This window comes from Furipterus horrens, unplaced genomic scaffold, assembly GCF_987537825.1.
Source record: "Furipterus horrens unplaced genomic scaffold, mFurHor1.1.pri manual_scaffold_2, whole genome shotgun sequence".
Lineage (NCBI taxonomy): Eukaryota > Metazoa > Chordata > Mammalia > Chiroptera > Furipteridae > Furipterus > Furipterus horrens.
The window spans coordinates 39,402,772-39,427,456 of NW_028327172.1; the positions used below are offsets into that span (position 1 = coordinate 39,402,772).

Sequence of the window (24,685 nt, forward strand, 5' to 3'; positions counted from 1 at the left end):
ACATATTGGGTTTGGGTAAAACTGTCGGACTCCAAATCAAGCTCAGATTTAGATTGCTGTGACCAATCTTGGTACCTTAAATCCCCTAATCTCTCTAGGTTTCATTTTCCCCCTTTGATAAAATGAGGGAATTGAGCTTGATTAGTGATAATGCAGTGGTTCACAAACCTTGACTGATGAATTTGAATTCTCTAGAAAACTTTAAAAAAAATACCACCCTTGCCAGTGTGGCTCTGTCGGTTAGAGAGTTGTCTTATACACCAAAAGATTGTGGGTTCGATCCCTGTTCAGGGTGTATATGGGAGGCAACTAATAGATGTTCTCTCTCTCTGTCTTCCCTCTTCTCTCTCCAAAATATATATATATACATATATATGTATATATATTTTTTTTTTTTCTTTTCTTTTAACTACTAGTCCTGGACCCAACTCTCAAACAGTTGAATTCAGGTCTGAATTAGGATTCTAAGGATGCAGAGACCTAGGCATCTGTGTATTTTTAACCCCCAGAAGTGACTGTGATGCATCCTGAGGACTGGGAATTACTGGGCTAAGTGACCACTAAGTTCCTTCCTCACCTGAAGTTACTCAGCAGCATTTGATAAGTACATACTTGGTGCTGTACATTTGGTTAGACAGTGGAATTCAGACATATAAAATGTAATGCCTTGAGAGCCCTGGCTGCTGTGGCTCAGCGGATTGAGCGTCGGCCTGCGAACCAAGTGTTGCTGGTTCGATTCCCAGTCAGGGCACATGACTAGGTTGCACATCAGGTCCCCAGTTGGGGGCGCGTGAGAAGCAACCACACAGTGATAAAAAAATAAAAATAAAATGTAATGCCTTGAAAATCTCACAGTTGTATAATTCTTGTGTGGATAGAATCAAAATGGTTCGTTATCTTAGTCATAAAAGATTGTTTACTGTATAATAAGCAAAAAGCTCATTAATTTCAATAAGCAAAATGAATCTATGGGAATAGTAGTGCTCATTATAACGAGTGAAAATGAGCAAAATTTTTCCTGTGATATTATTATACTTAAATTACATTTATATTTGAAAGCATATGTACTTTAAAATAAACTAAGTATCCAGTACTTATGATTTTTTTGTGCTTTGACTTTTATGAGTTCAATGACCATAAGAATACATACTGGACATATAAATATATGAGACTGTTGGTCATTTAAATTGCTCTAATTTATTTATTTTAAACAAATCAATGGTATGCTTAGTGTGAAAGCTTGTGTTGTTCTCTTGTTTTATCCTGTCAATTTTGAGGTTGATTTCACATTTCAGGAAAATTATTTTTATTAGAAGAAATCTTTTTATTTACCTCTTTTAGTTTATTTCTCTTTTTAAATTTTTCATCTACTATTTGTCCTTTAATGACCCACAGGAATTTGATCATTTTACATGTGTTATGTAAGCATAGGTTGTCGAATACATCTATGAAATCCTGTGTACACCCCAATTCTGTTTAGCTTCTGGGTATGAGCTTAATATAAAAGGATAATCAGAATATTCCAGGCTAGGAATTGACAGGTCCAAGAAATAAGGAATTCTGATGATGATGAGTAGATAAGTATATTGGCACTTAAGTCACATAAACCTGATCCAGGTGTCACCCCTCTGGTTTACTAGCTGAGGGGCCTTGCCTGTTGTTCCTGCTGTTACTGGTGTGGCTGTCTGAACTGCCCTCCCTTCTTCCCTCTATAAATCCAAACCTACACTCTCTTCAAAGCTCACCTTCCCTGTCACTTCCCCCAGGGATCATTCTGTAGCAATCCAGCACACAGAAGTCTTTGCCCTTTCTGAAGTATTTAAAGCCTTGTTCCCTCAAAGCTAGTAGCTAATTACGTGTTGTTATATTGCATGTGTGACTCTACTGTCCCCTGGGGATCTGTGAGCTCTCCAAGGGAGGCTTCACATGTGGCACTTCTTCGCCAGACGCTCATCTTCATAACCTCAGGCAATTGATAAATAATTATTTGTATTTTCCCTTTTTGATTTAATATAAAAACCTCAGGCCTAAGCCCAGGCCTCTGTCTTCCAAAGGCACATACATGGAGTACAACGTCTTTCAACACACACATAAACACACTTTAAAAACCTTTCTCCTCTGCTTAATTTTTACATTGAATAGCATAACTGTCTTCTCAATATTTGAAGATACTTCTATTTTTCTGTATAAAACCTGCCCTTCCTGTAGGATTGCCTTAAACCAGGTAACCCTGTGTGGCACACAGAGCTTGGAGAAGATAGCACGGAAGCGGGCAGGCGATGACAGTTTCCTGACTCTGAGGAGGGACTGTGTCTCAGGGGTGAATTGCCGTGCAGTAAAGTTAATGAATGGGATTCCAGAATCATGGCGTTTCTTCTCACTGCATTCCTGGGCATTGCCCTCTCCAGACACATTTCTCCAGCAGAGGCTGATGAAATGAGCAGCAGAGGTTATAGAAATGTACTGTAATGTGCTATTGCTGAGCCTATGCCCTGTCTTCCTATAGTTGGTGAGCAGACAGTTATGCGAAGCTTTCCAATTGCCTCCATCACCAAGGAGAAGAAGATCACAATGCAGAACCAGCTGCAGCAGAACATGCAAGAAGGCCTGCAGATCACATCAGCATCTTTTCAGGTATTAAAAAAGGGAGCCATTCTTCTGTTATTTAAAAGTTTTCTACAAATGATTTCACGGCCACTTTCTGTGGTCACGTGGTCAGCATTTAGTGGATGAGGAGGATCGATGGGTCTGAGAGGATCATCTTTGACAGTGTAACACACAGTCTTGGATTTAACCCCTCATCTCCTGAGCCCTGTGGCCAACTCAGAATATCAATAGGTTATCTGTCGATATTGAGTGATCTTATAAATTCAGACACACGCAGCTAACTTGCTGTCTGTCACGTCATGCCTCAGTTGTGTCGGAGAAACCCTTTACACAAGAAGCAATGCCCGCGGCACCTGTTTCGGGGAGCTCTGAACATACCAGAACTGGCAGAATTACTGATGCAGGCCAGGCTCTGAATGAGTGGTCTTTTCCTAGGTTTTTTTCCTTGCTATTCTTCATGCTTTGTCTCTGACTTCTCGGATTCCATGGGCTCCAGTTCTTTCCTCATTCCTTCAGGTCAAGAAGTCCTCCCTAGTTGCTCCATATGCTAATTGTGGGAAATGTAAGACTGCCCCTCTCTGGGCTCCAGACCTCCTCCCATCACCTGAGCGCAGTGACTTCCTGTTATTTCTTCATTGTTCCAACTGCCAAAGGACTCTAAATTAGAAGGTTGCCTGGCTATGCGGGTTAGAATTCTAGTCACATTGAATTTTTTCTTACTAGATTTATAGTATCTCTGGGGAGGAAGACACCTGGATAGGCCAAATTCCCTGTCTAGAACCAACAGTTGAGAAATGAGAAGGACATGTTTCCTCCTTCAGCCACTATAAGCTAATTTCCCTGTCCCATCATAGAAAAGATAGTTGGAAAGCAACCCAACTTCAAGATACTTGATTTTTCTTCCTAGTTATGTCAGTTAAGCCTCTGTGAGCCATAATTTTTATTTTTAAAATTTTAAAATTGTATCCCATGATATCCAAGCTCCCTTCAACCTCCAAACTCTTGCCATTTATTATTGTTATTTTAGTAATTTGAGGAGAGAAATCCTTAATGTTTCTGATGTGTTTAATCTCTTTTGTCTCTAGTTGATTAAAGTAGCATTTGATGAAGAAGTGAGTCCAGAAGTAGTAGAGATCTTTAAGAAACAGCTGATGAAGTTCCGTTATCCTCAGTCCATTTTTACCACCTTTGCTTTTGCTGCTGGACAAACTACCCAGCAAATAATTTTACCCAAGCAGAAGGAAAAGAACACTTCCTTTCGGTAAGAAGACAGTCTAGTTTCTTCATTTTAGCCCTCCATAGCCGACTATCAGGGAAAGTGACCTAGCCTTTGGGTCAAGGTACAAAGACTGCTCTCTTTATTTGCCATTCTGTCAAGCCCATTGGACCCAGCTCAGAAAGCAGCATTGATATTTGTAACAGGTTTCAAAATTTAAAGCTACAACAGGCTTGACTATCATGTCTGTTGCTCGTGATGCATTTTTAAATGTGAAATTCTATTTTCCCTTTTTTCTATAAAGATCACTTTGAGCAATCCATTCTGTTTTCATTTACTATCCAGGGCTAGTAGACAGTTTTGCTTTGATGCAAAAATGGGAGCCTTTATTTTTTTCTTTTTATTTTTTTGTAACTTTTTATTTTAATAAAATTTCAAATTTACAGAAAAGTTACAACCTAGTACAAAAAATCCTGCATAGACTTTACCCATATTTACAATTGTTTATATTTTGCTCCATTTTCTTTATCATTCTCTCTCATATATATATTTTCTAAACCATTTGAGTTACAGGCATAACTCCTCTTTATCCTTAAATACATCAGTCTATTTGCTAAAAACAAAGATATTATCTTATGTAACCACTGTACAGTAATCACAACCAGGAAATTTAGTTGGCATAAAACTTACATTTACCCAGAGTTCATATTTAAATTTTTCTAATGATCCTTTGTAACTACTTGTTTTTCCTGCCTAGTAAAGGATCCAGTCCAGGATCAGGCATTATATTTAGTTATCATATTTCTTTAGTAGGAGCCCTAATTTTCTGATGAAAATTTTTAGAAATTTATGTTGAAACTTAAATTTCAGTTATTACAAACTAACAACTGCTTTAAAATTCTCTTCAATTAGTGATAAAACATAGGGGCTAATACTTCAGCTCTTCCATCATTAATATTTTGGAATCTGGGTATCTGCCAATACAAGTTACATATTAGGGAGTACTCTACAGACTTTAAAGAAAAAAAAAAGCTTTTCCTTTGCCTGAAAGTGAAGTAGGCTGGGCATTATAGGAGAGCTGAGGTTCCAGACAGTGTATCATTTCTCAGATGCATAGCTAGGTGCATTTAACAGGTGGTGAGCGAAAGAGAGTGAAACAAAGCACACATATCCAGGTATGATATGCTGAAGCATGAATAGCTTCCTAGGTGTTTAAGGGTGAACCAAGCATCTTGTCTTAGCATTGCGTAGGCACAGAGGAGCCTTTGATATTCATTATCCCAGCCCTCTGTGGAAGAAGCAAAACTTTTTATGGCGTTTCATGTTGTAGAAACTATCTGGGGAAAATTTACATATACGTATATATAAAGTTAAGCTTATTGTATTAAACTTATACTATCCAGCTACAAAAGAGATATAGCAAAAGAGATTTAAAATTTTAAATGTCTTAGAATTGTCTTGATTATATAAAACAGAGCTATAGCTCTAGTTGAAAAAAATTTTCAAAAGTCACATTGAGTTTGAATTATACTTGAAGTGATTCACAATAAGCTTTAATTTAGGAAATCCCAGTATTTTATGATTTCTAACAATTATCTAAAATATGTTTCATAACCTGCAGGTTTACATTTCAAATGATTAAAGACAGGGTCTGGTCAAACTATTGGACAATAAAAGAATCCTTACGGCAAGAAAACACAAAGAGTTCTGTTCTTTGTGGTAGAGAAGAATGTAATCAAAAACAATCTTATTTGAAACCTCCATCTCAATACGATTATTTAGGAAACAGGTTCTTTGTTTAATTCTCTGGATTATAGATACTCTATACCCAGATTTTCTATCAGCAAGAAAAGGTAAACTATATAAATAAATGAAGTATTTTTAGGTCCATGTCATTTACATACTAGTTTCCCTTTGCTTAAAGCTCCTTCTCAAAAGGATGCTCAAATTCCTGATCTCTCCTCACAAAAAGGGGACATATTTTACTCTTTCCTGTGTCTCGGAAGGTTTATAGCATCAGAAAGTAGAATACCAGATGTAGCATTCAAAGCATTTAAGAAGTGGGGTGTTGCCAACTATAATTTTCATATGATCTCAGAGAAAAGCCTATGGGGGAGCAGAGTCTGCATCAGTGGAGGGGGCAGGCTGGCTTCCTCGCAGGACTTCCACAAGGTTTGTGGGAACTGGAGGAGGCAGTGGTGTGGGTACCCAGAGTGGGCTAGGGGCATGCTTGACCAGAAAGCCAAACTGAGGAGTTTAGATTGGGGGTCATAAGTAGTGTCCCACTCTAGGTTCTGGGACTTTTTGCCTAAAGCAGCGTTCTGATGACAACAGTATTTTATTGGAAATTAGTCTGCTGCCATATAAAAAGTTATCTAAAGAAGGAGAGTCTTAATGAAGGTCTGGGTAACACAAGTAGCTGTGGAAGTGGAGAAGAAGCAAACTGAGCTATGGAGGTATCAAAACTACGAGTGGTAGCTTCATATAAAGTGCACATTCTCTTTGGTTTTATGACTTGTAGCACCTTCTCAAAAACGATTGTGAAAGGTGCCAAAAGAGCAGGGAAAATGACCATTGGGCGTCAGTATTTACTGAAGAAGAGGACAGGGACCATTGTGGAAGAGAGGGTGAATCGTGCTGGATGGAATGAGGAAGATGACATATCTGGTATGTGAGAACTTGTTTTCCCTTCATGAATCAGTTTTATTTTTTCTCCTTATATGAATAAGAATAAGAGACTAAGACTACTTGCACCTAAACCTGACTCACAAAAACCTACATCTCATAAAAAGATTGGAGGCACTTAACAGCTTATTAGAACTTTTTAAAAAATCCTAATATTCTATTGTTCATATAAGATTTTGTTAAATTATACTTCTTCACTAAATCTGGAGCGCTGATTGGCCATGGCTATGTGGGTCTTATTATTGGCAGAAAGGAAGAAACCCCACTGCACAAGAAATTTAGTTATAAAGTAGTCCCTGTACATTATTGCTATGGATTAAGAATAAGAAAATAAGAACATTGGATATTTGCAATTGAAGATTTGGGTTCTTGGTGAGAATATTGTGGATGTTCTTAAAATGGAGGATCTAAAATGAAAGAATTTTTAGATGATTTTTTTAAATGCCTGCTAAGTATTTAAAAGGGCAGAATTTGGGAAGCTAAGATACCTCTCATTCAAGAAACCAGGGTCCGAAAACCAGTAGCAAAAGGCCTTATTGACTGTTTTCTCTTCCTTAACCAAGAATCAAGTATGCTTATGGAATTAACATGAGGGAGAATTTGATCCAATAGAGAAGTGGGTTGCCATTGTATCCTTTTCCTTCTCAGGATCTTAGAATCCATCACCAGTGTTTATATAATTACAAAATAATAATAATAATGATAATAATAAGTCTCATCTTGAGATATATCACTGGCGGCTGAAGGTCTCCATTTTAGTATGTGTCCCTATAAGCTTGCCCCTGGAGGCAATGAAAAGACTCACCATTACATTCCTGAAGTGACCATTTGTTGGAACCCTGGCCTCGCATAGTCACATGGAAAGCCCTAAAAAAAGTATCGCTACCCATCACTTTTGGCTCTTCTAATCCAAAGTGTGTATGATATCATGGAACAAAAACTATATTCTATGATAGTTATTCCACCAAGGACCAAATTATGTAATGATCTTGGCTCCTCTGAAAATAAAAAGGCTATACAAAACCGATACCTGATAATGTATTTGCATTGTGAAGTTCACAAACTACACAATGCAAATACACAAAGTTATTTATTTGTGGTATTGGTAGGTATAGGCTAAGTTTCTTTCTTTTAATGAAAGCGTCATATTTTCCCCTCTGACATTATAACTTTGAGAACATTTCCAACAAACTTTGAAAGCTTTAATTTGACTTCTCTTACTTTAAAAATAAATAGAAAAGTCCATTCAGACAGTTTTTAACAATAGAACCTTTTTTAGTTAGAACATGTAATACCAACTTGTAATGTGTTTTTTTTAAGCCTCCCTAAAATAGTTGATTATTGGGTAACTTTTTCCACATCTAAAATCTTAAAGGATTCTGTAACCTGTGATTGCAAAATTGTAAGGGGGTTTCCCATGTATACCACACCCTCTGACAAAAATATTTCCATAGAAAAAGTGTAACTTCTTTATTCCTCTCTAAGAAAGATCTTTTCCCACTAATGAGCTTCTGCTTAATCTAGAAATTTCTAATGAAAGTTTATGCTCTGAAAAGTTAACTGAAACCTAGGTGATGAGTTTGTATAGTGATCATATTAAAGATTAACTTTACTGATGGATTAGCTTCTGACAAAGTTCAGTGTTTATTCTAGAGTCCTAAATAGAAATCACTACACTTTGGCATTAATAAGCAAGCCTGACTTAAACAAAACCATGAGTAATGAATTCAAAATGTCAAAAAGATATTTTGAGTTAATTCCTCTCTCATTTTGGGTCAATTGAGCTCATGGTATTTTATTTCTTCACTATTCATTACTGTTCAAAAATTTTTGAACATAATGATTTCTCCTAGAAGTTACATGATTTGTGATTTACATAGACCTGCAGCCTTAATATAAACCTCTCTTGGTTTGAGAATCTTCTTCAAAAGGAAGTTTTTCATCTTCTACTTTGAGCTGTATCCTTTTTTAAAAACCTGTTTCTGCCAACACAGTTTCAGATGAGAGTGAACTGCCCACAAGTACTACTCTGAAGACCTCAGAGAAGTCTACAATGGAACAGTTAGTGGAAAAAGCTTGTTTCAGAGACTACCAACGTTTAGGTTTGGGAACCATAAGTGGCAGCTCTTCTCGCTCAAAACCAGAGCATTTTCGAATCACTGCTTCCAACAGGATGTATTCACTCTGCCGGAGGTAAGTATGTTAGGGGCTCCAAAAAGAGCCTTTCTTTCCTTCCCTCCATTTGAGTCTTGAATGAGCTGTTTGCATTCATAGCCCAGAGAGAGAGAAACATGTCAGAAAATAGGAGCAAGTTCTCCAGGGATATGTGTGATTAAGAGACACTTTATGAAGCATGAGCAAGCACCTCATTGGCATTCACATCACCCAACAGTGCCTGTATTAGAGCAGAAGGTGAAAGGTAGCAATAGTTTTTGTCCCCTTTATGAATTTCCCTTCTGTGTCTTTTCCCATTTGCCTCTTTTCTACCATGCCTGAAGGTAACTGGAGTAAGAATAGGACTTGTCCAGGAAGATAGGCAAGATGAAAGTCTGCTATTGGCCAGGGGACTACAAATTTTTTCTTTAAAAGACCGTATAATACATATTTTCAGTTTTGCTGGCTATATGGTCTCTTGTTGCAACTACTCAACTCTGCCATAAAAGTGGCCATAGACAGTAGCGAATGAAAGGGCGGAGCCTGTTTTGGCCCCCAGGCTGTAATTTGCTCACCCAAGTATAGACAGGGTTTCTTATGCTGTCTAATTAGAATATTTTCAAGGGATATTACTTAAAAAATGTAAAGGAGCACATTTTCTTTTTTCTATTCTTACCTCTTGTTGCGTCTATTGGTTAAGCCCTGTGCCATGCTTTATGTTTTTTAAAACTATATTTTTACTTACCACAGTTCAGTCATTACCATCTCCAGAGAAAGTCTTTTCTTTGTATTTATAAATTCCTGGTTTGAATAAATAGAATAATTCTGTGAAAGCACTTTATAAATTGTAACCCCCATACATATTTTAGAAAGTTGTCTCAATGTTACTCTTACTTTCAACCCCACTGTTCTTGAAGGACTATAAATATCTCATTTTAAATGCCAATTTCGTTTACAAATAATACCAATATGAAACTTGAAAAACAAGTTAGGAATATAGTTTGAGATTTAGGCCAAATTAAAAAAACTGCATTGAGTACTGGAAGGGTGTAATTCTGTTGAGTATGCAGTAATTTTCCTGAGTACTTTGTCCTTCTAACTAAATTCTCTTTGTAGATTAATAAAAGTGACAGTGTCAGGGTGTGATGTCCTGCTGTTTGGGAAGCTTGCTATCAAAATCATGCCTGCCAGTGAGAAAACAGACCTCATTTATCATTTCAGCCTGTCAGAAACAAAATAAAAACGTAATAGAACACTTCTTATAAAGCATTTATGGTGATATAAAATAATATGTATCCCTCAAGCTATTAATAGGAAGGAAATGGAATAATAAAAAATAATCCAAAAGAAGGCAAGAAAGGAGAGAAAAGAGAACATAGAATAGATAGAACAAATAGAAAGCAAATAGTAAGATGATAAATTTACATTCAAATATATTAGTATTAAATTACTTATAAATTGACTAAATGCTCCAATTAAAAGAAAAAGAATATCAGAATTTTTAAAAGTTTAATGCTAGACCACTGGTCAAGATGGCAGCATAGGCGATAGTATGGATAGATCTGACAAACATAATGTTGAGCACAAGAAGTTAGAAATAAAAGAATAATTTCTATTGGTTCTTTTTTCTAAAATTCAAAAACAGTCAAAACTCATTCATGTTATTGGCACTCAAGGATAGTGGTAATCCTGGGGGAGGAATGGGAAATAGTGATTGGAAAAAGACACAAGGGAAACTCCTTGGATGCTGGGAATGGTCCACTTCTTGACCTAAGTTGGGTGGTGGTGATATGGATTCATTTACGTTTTGGCCACTTGTGTGTGTGTGTGAGTTTTTGATTACAGAGTTTCCACAGCAGCTTCTAAAAGCCAGTCTTACCTCTTGAGACTTACTCTGAAGCCCAGAGCTGATGGCTCTGGGTGGCAGGGTAAATGGATTTATCTTCCTTTGCTAAAAGAGACTAGTACTGAGAGTAGCCTCTGCCAGTCTTTGGACTCAACAATATTTGCCCAGCACTAGTGCTTTTCCAGCTGTCACTCAAGCCCATACCTGGGAGCAAGCAAGTTTTAGATCCTGTGCGTAGGAAGCATGGTATGTGGTGCTCATGTCCCATGAAAGGAGGGGACAGTCCACGACGGGGACAAGGAGTGAAAAGGGGTATGCTGGTTCCTTCCTGGTTACTGAAACAGCCCCTGAAACCATTAAGCAACACTCCTGTATCTAATACACAAAATCAGTGTATCTAGAAACAGCTGAGAGGAAAAGCAGATATTCAAGTGGAGTTAGAAACAGAGGGCCCTAATAGTGGAACTGCTTTTCCAGTCTTCGTGAATGATTATGTCTGCAGCTAGGTCTCTTCATCAGTTTGTGGTGTTAGAAAACACAGCCTGTAACTTCCTAGAGCAGCACATGCTAGGCTTTCAGACTCTTCCAAGGTATCGCTAGTTAAGTAGGGAAAGTTAAGCATTCACTAAACTCATTGAAGGTTATGATTTGCATGACCATAAACCGAACTTCCTCCTCCTCCCAGCACTGGTTTATACCAAGAAAAGAGATTAGAAGTCCTGGAAATAGACAGGTGGTTACAAAATATTGTAAATGTACTTAATGTCACTGCCTTATACACTTAAAATGGTTAACATGTTAAATGTTATGTTAAGTGTATTTTACCACTATAAAATTTTTTTTAAAAAGCACACAAAAAGTATAGAATTAGAGGTGGGAGTTTATTAATAAAAAATCTCTTTAGTGTAATATTTCTAAATAAACTAATAGAAGGAAATGACTCTGAATCCTGACTCTCTCCTTAGATTTATTAATCTATAAAAACAAGGTACTCTTGTCTATTTCCCCAACATAATATTTTGTAGTTTTATGAGCTAATCTTTTAAAAATATTATCAACATTAGCGTTAATAAAATATTTAAACTCTCTTGACACTTGAGCATATTGTTCTTATACCAGAAATCATTTGGTTTTATTTTTAATCCTTTCACCATATCAGGCAGTCTAATATTAATGTACTCTAGTCTCTCGTCATTTCAGCAATCTAATGAGATGACAGTTTGACTTGTCATTCTCATAAAATTGGCATTAACACATTAATCTTACAATCTTTATTTCAAGTTGACGAAACGTAGTGAGTAAGGTAAGGGAGATCATCAGTTTAACAAAAACTTTTAAAATAGTTATACATAACATCCTTATTTTCTAAGCTGAGGTTATTCAGCAAAAGTCTGCACTATCAATGAAAGGGGCTTATTTCCAAAAAAAAAAACAAACCTACAAATTGGTGGATGAGTTAACTATTTTCACCATTTAGGCCTTCTCAACCCCTGAAGAACTGATTTGAGACTGAGTTTCATGTTTAAAATATACTTCTTACCTCTCAACCAATGTTTCTGAGTCCTAGAAAATGACTGTGGGAAATAAACAACAGAAAAATTAAAAAATAATAAGCTTAAAGATTTGATCTTAAAAAAAAGAAAAGAAAATGGCTATGGTATTATGATATTCGTGTTTTTATATTCTCTCTCTCCCCCACTCTCCCCATTTCTTCTCCCTTCTCCTCTCCCTACCCTTCTCCCACACCCACCCAAATCATTCTCTTTTTCCCTCCATGTCCCTGAAGCTATCCTGGCCTTTTAGTTGTACCTCAAGCTGTACAGGACAGTAGTTTACCAAGAGTAGCCCGCTGCTACCGACACAATCGCCTGCCTGTTGTATGTTGGAAGAACTCAAGAAGCAGTACCCTGCTCCTCCGATCTGGAGGATTCCATGGGAAGGGAGTGGTTGGTCTTTTCAAATCTCAGAACTCCCCCCAGGCAGGTAAGCATCTCTGTACCGCACAGTTATGATCCTTTCACTTGAAAGTATTACTAAAAAAAAGGAGTAAAACCTGGAAATGCTAGTCGTTCTGTATCACCAAGCCTCTCGCATGTATACACTTGCCCAGTGTACTATATACAACATATACAACTTGAATAAGAACTACACTTGAAAATGTGGGGTTCCACCTTGAATTTGACATCTTAATATGTCTGTCTATATTTGGGTCTTAATAGAAATTAACATAATAAAGTGTTTGGTTCTAGGCTATTTTCATTTCAGCTGACCAGAATATCCATATATGGGAACTAAATTATAGTATTTTTTTTTCTTTTCTTCTGGGAAGCATTCAGATATATTTAACAGCTTCAGAGGCAAGTAGGGATTCTGTCCCACGTGGTCTGAAATACCCTATCTCATTCCTAGAAGTCACACACACGCAAAAACAAGTTAGCAAACCAGTGACCAAAATGCTGCATCAGGCTGTCTCAAGCATAGAGGATTTTAGGAAGCTAGAGGTTGGCCAACTTAAGAAAACAGAAATAATAAGTGCTGCTCTCTCTCTTTCTGAGGATATTTATGAGCACAAAATCTGAGGCCTTGAAGTCAATCAGGAGCTATATTTTGCTGACCTTTCTCATAACTTCCAGCTTATAATAGATGCTCAATAAAATTACACAATGGGCCACTAAGATATCAGATCCAATTTAGGGATGGTTGCATTTTTTTCTTTTTTCAAAATGAAGTAAAAAGTCAGGTTCTGTGATTCAGCCAGTAAAACCATGTGCTTTTTGATATCTCTTCTTTATTCTCATCTATTTCCCTCTAGAAAATAAAAAACTGGCCAGTGTGCCTTTGATCATTCAGTTGGCTGAGGGCAGCACACACACAATATTATATTGTTACTATTTTATGTATTCTACCTGGCTTTTACTTGTTTCTCCTCTGAGGAATCCTCCCAAGCTATTTAGTGGGTGTAGTAGAACACAGTATATGTAAGTTAAATAAAATGACTGAATCATTTCAGGAACATTGATGAGCACATACTGAGCTTTTAGTGGGGAAAAAAATTGAAACTATTTTATTCCACTAGTTTCTGATTTTTTAATATGTTTACTATATTTTATATTTTTGAGCTTATACATTTGCTTACATTTTAATATATTTGAAATTGGGATACATCTTACAATTGAAGTGATCAGAAAGAGTTGTGTCCTAGTTTAAAATGCAGTTTTTATTCTTAGTACATAAAATAATGGCATGGCACATTTCTTAATAAACCATAGTATTGGCATCTTAAAACTGATAAACTGTGAAATTCTAATTATTTCCTATTTGAGTTGTAAGAGAACTTGTTAATATCTATTGTCTTTCTAGTAAGACCCACCTGATACCTCTTTATAAAGTGTCTGAGCCCATTTCAGTGATTTCTGTTTCACTCCACACAAGCTGGGCTCAGACCCCCTCCGACCCAGAATTGCTCGCACAGTTGTTTCCATCTGTGCATACTTTTTGCCCATCTTTTAGAAGGACCAGGGAATCTAACAGTAGCTGCTCCTGTCTTCTCCCATCTTCCTCCACTCTTCCCACAAACAACCCCTGCAAGTTCGTGTCCCCTGTTAAGCCCATGTGGCAGAATTGGAATAAAGCTACTAGTATTGGGAAATTCTAACCGCTGCCCATCCCGGGATGCCCAGGGGCCACTCCATCCTCTACTCCTAAGCAGCATGGACAGGATGGCTGGGGGAGATCATCAAGATGTCGTCTCTTATGGATCTTCATCTTGAGTTCCTTGGGTAATGAGAAGCAATGCCTGCTCTTGGAAGGACAGTCCTGTGCCGCCTTTCTGGGCGGACGATGAGGCAATCAAGAAGTAGGTGTGGTGAAACCAATATCATAGGAGGATTAGCCATTTGATAGTTTGGAGCTTTAAGTGGGACTGGTTTCTGTGTTTGGGTGTGGTAACCTGAAGACTGTATATATAAAGAAAAATAAAAAAACCATATAAATAAAAGACTTTTATTAACAGAGAGACAGGTTGTTTTATTCAATATCTTTTTTCTTTTATAGCTCCTACCTCCTCTTTAGACTCTTCCAGCAGCATAGAACAAGAAAAGTATTTACAGGCCATACTGAGTGCAGTTTCTGTCCATCAGAAACTCCGCGGCAATAACAGCCTCACTGTCAGGCCAGCACTTGCTCTGCCTCCAGGTAACATTTGATAATACTTTTGTTCTTGATAGCTCTGAGAAGTCACATTCGATCCTAGGGTTAATCTCTTTAGTTATTGGCACTGTTTGTTCAACATGACCCCGTAAAGTTTTACCTTGTGGAGCTATAACTGTGGCTCCTTTTAGTTAGAAATCAGGGCACCACTGTTAAATTCTAGTAAATAGGAACCAAGTTTAGAGATTCAACTATTTCCTTTTTAAAAGAGTAATAGGAAAGGAGATGGGGAACATAAATAAAGTCATCTGGGGTTTTTTTTTTTTTTTAGAATCTTTACATAGACTTTAAAATATTATTACAAAGTTAAGTGTATAAGATGAACATCTGTTTATTAAATGTATATTTATTAAAATCATGTTTAAAATTCCTGAAATTTCTGCAGCCTTTTATGATTTGCAATAGAGTTTGTTTTCACTAGATTTGGATGAAACCATTAAGACTTGTACTAATATTTTGTTTCAGTTATCATGTGATGGAACCCCAAAGGGTTCATGTAGAGGTAACCCTAATGTGTTAGACACAGGAGCATGTGACTTGAAAAGTTGGTCTCCTTGGCTTAATCAGCTATTTGAATTAGCTCAACATAAGCAGAAAGTGGCTTTTCTTGTAAAGTAACACCATGCATGCCTTGCTTCATTTGTCATTGAATTCTCTGATTGCACTTGCCAAACCTAACTCCCCATAATCTTGCAAATGCGTGTATCTCTGAGGAAATAGTAACAGTGCCTCGTTATCTCTATTAAAGCTTTGGGTACTTAAAAAATACAATGTTTGGCAGCAATTAGACATGTTACACATGAAGATAACTTTTTGTCATTTGAGTAATGTTAACCCGAACGACATGATTTTTGTTCTTCTTTTTGGCTGACTTTAGGGACTGAAAGGAGAACTTCAAGAATGTCCACTGTGCTTAAGCAGGTAGTGCCAGGACATTTGGATGTAAACCCATCCAATAGCTTTGCTCGAGGAGGTTAGTAAGATTGATTTTGTAACTGAGCACTGATACAATCAAAAAGCAGAAAATTTTTTTCTAGATAGTGATACTTTAAATCAACTAATTATGCTTCAAATTGTTTTAATTACCCTTTTCTAAATGAATGATCAAATTTATTCCTAATATAGTGAGTTTCACCTCTTGAGACAAGAGGTATAATAATTGCTGAAATCTTAACATATTGATAAGTTTGGAAGCATTGGGAGGGAGCGTTCTAAATGGTGAGTCAGCCCTGTGCAGACCACAGTGGGTCGGGTTTGCAGGGCAGGAAGACTGGTCACAGAAGCGTTAACAGCTCGGGAGAAGTGATGGGAGGCCTCCGTGCCTGTTACTTTCACTCCTGTCCTCTGACATGGTAGTTTGAGGAATAAGAGAGAATGATATGCAGGTTACCTCCTCTCCCTCTGGGCTGTAGTGGCTGGCAAGAAGAAATAGAGAATGGCTAAGTATTAGCTTGTTTAGCTCCAAAGGGTGGTCTGATTTGATGTCTGGAGTATTAGGTTAGATTATACTCTTCAGAAATTCCAGACCAAGTGTCGTGACTGTAAAGTCCCACTGCTTCACAGTGGAATTATAGACTCATAGCCTGTTCCTCTCACTCATGTGCAGTGCTGAGTCTCCTTGAAAACATACCAAGTACGTGATCTTGGTTCTGCATGAACACTATCAGTAATGGGAAACTCATTTCTTCCCCAAAAAGTAGTCCCTTGCGTTTGTAAGCAGCTCTTTTAGGAATTCCTTCTTATATCGACCTAAAAATCTACCACCATATAACTTTTACACATTGACCCTTGCTCTGCCTTCTAAAGTTAGAAAATTCTACACCTCATCTTCCATACGGTAGCCCTTCAGATTTGAAAACTGTTCTCATCTTTTTTTCTCTTGACAGCTTTAGTTAACTCTAAATATCCCCAATTCAGATGGTTGCAGTCCATTCACCATCTTTTCAGTGTGTGGACTCTCCACAGACTTGAACCTCATGGAGCCTGAGATTACATTAGGGACAGCCCCATCACTAGGTTGACCCATATCAAAATTAGTATTCTTTGAAATCTGTTTGTCTGCTTCACATGAGCTATTGTTCTTAACAATATACTAGCTTTGAGGGTTGGTTTTTGGACCTAAATATACTGTGTACTGTTCCTACACAATTTTATCTTTTTCAGCAATGGACTATTTATTGTTTTAGATACTTGCATCTTGATTCTGTCCACTACTATATTAGCTGTTTTTCCAAGCCTGTTGTCATCCATAGATTTGATCATTGTTCTCATGCGATTTGTTGTTTAAAAAAATATTGAACAAACCAGAGCTAAGGACAGAAGCAAAATAGAGAGACCCCTTTGAAGAAAGAGACTGATCTATTCACCCATACTAGTTATGAGTCTTCCTACTAAAACTCACCTGGCCCATGTTTCTAAATCTCTTCCCATCTTTTTTTAATCCAATATTTCCCAATCTTTCAAACTGTTAACTTTATCACTAAAGATTTTATGATTAGTGGAAAATGACTTATTTGTAGGGATTAGTGCTTTTTCCTAAGTAATCATAAATAGTTCATTAAATAATCCATTCTGGAATTTGGTTCAGACTCGAATTCAAGGCTAAATTTTACAAAATTTACTTTTCTCCCTTTTGAAAACCAAGATTACAGTGCACATCTCCTGGCAGTCATATCGGTTCTTTGAGTGCTTGTTGTTGTTTTCCTGCCTCGTCAGAACTTTCTGCTATTGTAGGATTTCCTAAGAGCCTTCAGCCTTCTTCAGTCATCTTGCCAATTAGGCCTTAAGGTCATTGTATTAGTTTGCTAGGGCCACTGTAACTAAGGGCCACAAACTGTATGACTTATTGTCTCACAGTTCTGGCGGCTAGACGTTCAAAATCAAGCTGTTGTCAGAGTTGGTGCCTTCTGAGGGCTGTGAGGAATGGTTGGTCCAGGCCTTTTCCCTAGCTTCTCGCTTCGGATGGTTTGCTGATCATCCTTGACATCCCTTAGCTTGTAGAAGCATCACCCAGATTTCTGCCTTCATCTTCACATGACATTCTTCCTATGTGTCTGTCTCCAAATTTCCCCTTTTTATAAGGACACCCATCATATCAAATTGAGAGTCCACCAGATTCCTGTATGATCTCATCTTAACTAATTACATCTGCAGTGACTTCATATTTTCAAATGAGGTCACATTCTGATGTACTAGGGGTCAGGACTACAACATGTAAATTCAGCTTGTTACTGAATTTTAAAATACCGTTGTTTTTAAGTTTAAGGTGCAAACTTCATTCTTCTCATCATTTCTTTCTTGGTGAATTTGAACTAAAAGATAGTACAGTGACTTTCTCCCTAAGTTTCGTATTTAGGTTGCCAAGCCCTCCTATCAAATTCAGTTCAAGGTTGCTATTGCTCTTACTGTTTTATTCTCCGTCTCAAAGTTTATACTGTCAGCAAGGCATGCAGCAATTTTTCCATTCAACAGAATGAAGTTTCCAGCATATGTCTGGTTAGTTGAAGCCCCGCACCTGGCTCTTATGTTTTGCTTTTGTAAACTTCATCAAGAACACATTATCTGTTTCTCCATTTGGCCAAATAACCTGTAATATAAATTTAGCTTCGAAATTGTCTCTCCATCTATGTTAGTACCTAAGACCATAAATATTCATCAATCTCTTTCAACTGCATATCTTTTTTTGTTTTAATATTGGCCTCAGACTCATGGATTTTTATACAAGGGGATCCCCGCTAGTAGTTACATTCTAATAATGAGTTCCTTCTTTGTTCATCTCAAAGGTATCTGAAAGGCTCTATTTACCTCTTAGGGTTAAAATCTCCTATGTAATTTGTTTCTGATCCATTCTATGCATAATGAGACCATAATTATTATTTCTGACAGTCCTTCCCAAATATTTTCTTTTGAAAATTTCTGTGAACTTGCTGTGACACTTCTTTGCTCCTAACCAGGCACCCATCCTTCTGGTGTCTTATGCTAGGATTCAGAAACACAAATCTTATTCTTTAATTCCATCTCTTTGTTCTTTACTCCCTAAGCCTCCTAGATCTTCCAAGGTCCCAGTGATTAATTGGAAGATGAGATTCTCCTGTTTCCTGACACCTTCAACTTCTCTGATCCCTAGATCTGCCTCCTTTGTCTCTTCTGATCGTGTCCTTCCTCTTCACAGGGAGTAGCAAGAATGGACTGGGGCCAGCAAGTTTGGGAAGTCTCAGAAGATTCCTTACTAACATGAACATGACAGGCAGACACACATTCAGGGCAAGAGCAGATGTAAACACATGTGCACCCTTCCCCTAGTTTATTTCCTCACATCTACCCTCAGGGACAGTCTCTTCGTTCTTCCAGAGAGCTAGGTGCCCCTTCTCCAGGAGGTTCTCATGTACCCTGTGTGGAAGGGCCTCCTCTCTCTAAATCACCCTCTTAGCCTCTCCTTTATTTTCTTCTGTGTATTTTCATTGTTTGTTTGCTTTCATTTTCTTTCCTTTCTTTGTCATAGAATCTTAATTCCTGGTTTCCTTCTCATGTTGTTTCCACTGTGTGCCTTTCTCACTCCAATGATCCACAGTTTAGATTGACCTCCACCTTCTCCTTCACCCCTTCTTTCTGTCAGAGTGATCACTTTGCATTCAGTGTGCACACTGAGCGTTCCTAAGGCAGGGGAAGCAGCCTTTACACAGGATCAGTTAAGAAAAAACAAAGCGGTAAATAGATCACATTGCTTTTCATTTAAAATTAAAATAGCTTTTGAGCCCCATGGCGGGGGCTGGAGGGAGCTCATATATTCACAACTTGGATAAATTATGTTGTTGAGTAGAAAAATGCAGTGAGAAAATTGGTACTGCCTCTTAAATACAAAAATACAATAGCCAAGTATATTTGAAAAGTAGCCCCATGGAGGCAGCTTTTTTTTTTTTTAATCCTCACCCAAGGATATGCTTTATTGATTTTAGAAAGGGGAGCAGGGAAGAGAGAAACACCGGTTGGTTGCCTCCCAAACACGCCCTGATCAGATCTAACCACAGCCCTTTGGGGCGGGGAGGCGTGGGATGCCTCCAACCATTGAGCCAGCCAGCCAGGGCTTGGAGGAGCTCTGTTTACTCTTCATTCTTTACATTTCCATGGCCCTATTAGTTTCTCTACAAGTGTTATTTTATCCTTTAAATAACCTCCAGAATATATATTTTTTAAGTATATTTTATTGTTTATGTTGTTACAGTAGTTCCAATTTTTTTCCCCTTTGCTTCCCTCTGCTCCGTATCCACCCTCCCTTCAGCAATCCCACCCCCCTTAGTTCATGTCAGTGGGTCATGCATACAAGCTCTTTGGCTTCACCCTTTCCTATATTATTCTCAACTTCCCCCTGTCTATTCTGTACCAACCGATTATGCTTCTTAATCCCTGCACCATTTCCCCATTTCTCCCCCTCTTCCCTCTCCCAGCTGATAATCCTCCAAATGATCCCCATACCTATGATTCTGTTCCTATTCTGGTTTGCTTAGTGTTGTATTAAATGTGGCAAGGGCGCGGAAGTAATTCCAGCAAGGAGAATGGGTCGGATGGAGGGCTGCCGCACGCTCTGGCAGGTCAGCGAAGAGCTGTGCAGAGACCTCTCCTTTTATTGAGTTTTGCAAGTATAGAAATCAATAGGGAGGGTAAAGAATGAGCTCACAGGTACATTCTAATAATGATTACAATATACAATTACTTGGGATTAAAACAATGGGAGGTTAATATATAAACTATGAAGAATGATTTCTATCAAAAGCAAAAAATAGGAATTCAATCATCTATTCTTTTAAGATTATGGGAACGGCCACACTGTTCCTTAAACTTTAACAGAAAGCACACAGGGTTAAACACCACCTGTTCTTGGCTTGTTTTGGTTTCCTTGGCAACATCAGGGAGGATGGAGTACTTTGCAGGATTCCTTTTAGGTCACAGAATGTCTTGAAACCCTTAGCCTGATCAGTCAAAGACTGTCAGCGCCAGCGAGTCCAGCTCGCCAGCTTGGGTCATAGAGCACCTGGACCGAGAGGCATGAGAACATGCCTCAGTTTAGGAACCTTGATTTCCAGCATTAGCTTAGTTGGATTTTGTTTTTATTTTTTAGATTCAGTTGTTGTTAATTGCGAGTTTGTTGTCATTTTAGTGTTCATAGTTTTGATCTTCTTTTTCTTAAGTAAGTCCCTTTGATATTTCATATAATAATGGCTTGGTGATGATGAGCTCCTTTAGCTTTTCCTTGTCTGGGAAGCACTTCATCTGCCCTTCCATTCCAAATGATAGCTTTGCTGGATAGAGTAATCCTGGTTGCAGGTTGCCTTTCATTACATTGAATACTGCTTGTCACTCTTTTCCTGCCTGCAAAGTGTCCTCTGAGAAATCAGCTGATAGTCCTATAGGCACCCCCCTGTAGGCAACTCTCCGCCTCTCTCTTGCTGCCCCCAGGACTCCTTTTTATCTTTCACCTTTGGCATCTCAATCATGATGCATCCTGGTGTGGTCCCCTCTGGGTCCAGCTCGCCCAGGACCGTCCATGCTTCCAGGACCTGTATGTCCATCTCCTTCACAAAATTTGGGAAGTTTTCCTCATTTTTTTCAATTCTTGCTTCCTCATTCTGCACTGGTTGACTGTTTTTTTCTTCCTTATGTTCCAAATATTGATTTGAACCCTGATTTCCTTCCCTTCACCACTGGTTTTGTGTGGACTTTCCTTTGTTTCACTTAGCATAGCCTTCACTTCTCTTATGCATTTGCTGTACTCAAGCTTATATGTCAAGCCTGTGAGCATCTTTATCGCCAGTGTTCTGAATTCTGCATCTGTTAGGTTGGCTATCTCCCCACGCTTAGTTCTTCCACTGGAACCTTGATCTGTTCCCCCTGTTGGGCCATACTTCTCTGTCTCCTCATTCTGACAGACTCCTGTGTTTGTTTGCCTCCTTGTCTCAGGTAGATCTGTCGCTCCTGTTACGTTGTAAGGGGCAGAGCCTTAGGCATTCATCAGTACAGGGCGACCTGTTTCACCAAGTTGTGGCATTGTATGTGGGGGAGGGGTCTGAGAGGGAACAATGCCGCCTGCCCTGCACTCGCCCCTTTTCCAGGCACCTCTCCCACTTCTGCACTGGACTGGCACCCCTCTTGCTACTGCTCTGGCTGTCATTCCCAGAGTGGGTGGGTCTGCAGTTGTTCTAAGACCATGGGGGCCCTTTAAACAAGCGGACTCTGCTGAGAGACCAGCGGTTTCTTCCTCTGCCCCAACCCCCACTGGTCTGCAGAGTCAGAAGCAATGAGGCTTGATTTTCCCTGGTGCTGGGACCATGAGCTGCGATGTCCAGTGAGGAGCTGGGAACGCTCCTCAGGTGTCCCTCCTGACTTTTTAAAAAGTGTGACTGCACTTTCCACTGGCCTACCACTGCTGCCACCACCACACTTCGTCCTCTCTGCCCCGACTCCGCCCCTCCTACCTCTCTGGATGAGTATTTCTTCTTTTATATCTTCATTTGCTGGACTTCCATGTAGTTTGATTTTCTGGAAATTCTGGTTGTTTCTAGTTTTGAGGTAGTTGTATTCCTTCTTAGTTGTGGAGGGAGATGCAACGTGTCTGTATACGCCTCCATCTTGGCCAGAAGTTCCAGAATACGTATTTTAAGAGGCTCTGAGATGTTCAGTGTCAAGGTCACTTAGCAAGTAACAGCTTAATTGGGAGTAGGCTCAGTTCAGTCCATTTCAGTGCAATGTTCACTGACTGTAGCTTGTATCTCATACATTGATAAACAAGGGATCCCATCCCCACATCTTACCCAAGCATCTCTTTTCCTTCTTTTCTTTGCTTTGTCTGAACAAAATGGAGAGAACAACCCTAGTGCTTAGGAGACAATCATGCTCTGAACAACAATCCGTTCCCATGGGTGTGATGAATGAACTACACCACTTTCCCTGAAACAGTCCCCTTAGCCAGACCCTGCTGGAGCGATCCACGGTGACAAGGTTGCTTAGGTGACAAGACAGTAGGAGTTTAGTTCCGTTATATTCAAATTCAAACCATAGCCCTACATTTAGCACACGATATTGAGCAATTTAGGAAACCTCTTAATCTTCAGTGTCCTCATCTGTAAGATAGAGATGATAAATAGTATCTAGCTTTAGTTTTTACAAGGAATAAATGAAATAATATATCTAAAGCACTTAACCTAGTAACTGGCTTATAATAGGAACTCAGTCCATGTTAGTTCCATTATCATTGTTGTGGTCAGTATCGTTGTTGCTGCCTAGTACTCTACTGAAGGGGGAGGAAAGTCTGCGTTTGCATTTAGGTTGCCTTGAACCAGATTGGGAGGTAGAGGGCACATGCTGTCAGTCTGTGCCAGTAGCTTTCAAACTTTGGATCCTGACTCACAGTAAGAGATACATTTTACATCTACATACGTACATATTCATTTTATATCACAGTTCAGGACTGAGTCACAATGCAAAATGTATATATCAAAACAAAACTTTCAGAAGACAATTATATTTATATAGATAAATATTACAGTGCATATAGTATTTGCAATTTTAATCTGCTTTACTTTTTAAATACACTGATTTAGACGTACTAAAGTGATTTCACACACCACTAAGGAGGATGCTGCAGTTTGGAAAAATGCAACTCCAGGCTGGTGTTACCTGCTCAGGACATGTATTTGCCACCTAGGCATCACCCAAGAAGCTAAGCAGACCTCACCAGCAATGCAGTAGTGTAATTCCCTAGGTCAGTGCCACTGCCAGATGGGGTTAGAGTTCTCAAAACCCTCTGCTGGCTCCCTGTCAGTACAGGCCCTTTTCTCATTGCAGATTTTCTGTTGTGGAAAACACTTGGCAGTTTTTCATTAATGAGCCACTGTTTGGGGGAAGTGCTTGATTTTTTTTTTTAATTCCTCTTCATTCTTTCAGGACGAATAATTGAATTGTGGACATAGTAGAAGACCACAACAGGTCACAGTGTATCAGTTTTCAAAAAGAAAATAATCAGATGTTTTATATATAAAAAACAGGCTCTCAGCATGGACATAAGAATAAATATGATTAGGTCCCTGCCCTTTGGAGCCCACAATCTAGGAGACTCGAATGTGCTAATAATCACAATGTAGTGTGATCAGAGTTCAGATAGAGCTCTTCACAACTCTGGGACAGTCTGGAATGGTTTTCAGAAGAGTTCGCATTGTTTTTGGATCCTAAGGAATAAAGAGTTTGTTGGATAAAGAAATGGGAGAAATCATTCGAAGTAGAGACACTGGCATAAGAAAGTGTGATAAGTTTAGGGAACAGTAGTTCAGAATCAGAAACCGACAACTCATACTTCACTGCAAGCACTTAGTGCCCCATATTCAGTAGGAAAGCTCAAACCCTTGGCAGCAAGGAGAGCGGTCGCCAGCACACCCGAGACCTTGAGTCTTTGCCAGGCCCTCACAGGTCTCTGTCCTGTCCTGCAGTGGCATTCTCTGTGGGCAGTCAGCCAGCATCTCTGCAGACCTTAGCTTTCTGACTTTCTTCAGCCACTAAAGCCATTGGTGCCTTTCATTTCCTGCTTCTGACGAAGTGAGGCAGAAATGTATAATCACTTGTACTGATTCTTCTTCCATCAAGTTATTTCATTTTTTATGCAGTGTTGGAATGTATAGCTTAATAATATTGCTGTTAAAGTTTTCAATCCTGAATACAGAGTCATTTTCCTTAATTGACTTGAGCAGTTCTTTTGCTCAGGATATAACTGTAACTTACTGCTCACCATTTTTTGTTATTACCAGGTAAAAATTTACCATAGTCTCAAAGTGCTTTCCTTTTATCAGAAAAAAAAAATATTACTCAAATTACAAAAGTATTATCTCTACTACTGCCTCATTTTGGTGCAAGTAGGGACTCTAGGAGAAATCATCACCTCAGTCATCACAAGCTATATTTTAGTGGCACTGGGTGTTGTCACA

The 24,685-nt window shown here is 38.6% G+C and overlaps 1 protein-coding gene across 2 annotated transcripts in view; it reads left to right on the forward strand.

Annotated features, from left to right (window-relative positions):
• Nucleotides 1-24,685, forward strand: part of SBF2 (SET binding factor 2) — a 412,105-nt gene that overhangs the window by 344,164 nt on the left and 43,256 nt on the right. Inside the window, exons 23-29 of one of the 2 annotated variants that reach the window (XM_090264085.1) lie at nt 2,507-2,634; nt 3,693-3,868; nt 6,345-6,490; nt 8,503-8,701; nt 12,295-12,491; nt 14,562-14,702; nt 15,595-15,690. In XM_090264085.1, coding sequence (XP_090120211.1) covers nt 2,507-2,634; nt 3,693-3,868; nt 6,345-6,490; nt 8,503-8,701; nt 12,295-12,491; nt 14,562-14,702; nt 15,595-15,690 — 1,083 coding nt within the window. The remainder of the gene's footprint in view (nt 1-2,506; nt 2,635-3,692; nt 3,869-6,344; nt 6,491-8,502; nt 8,702-12,294; nt 12,492-14,561; nt 14,703-15,594; nt 15,691-24,685) is intronic. The other variant, XM_090264092.1, reaches the window with a different exon arrangement.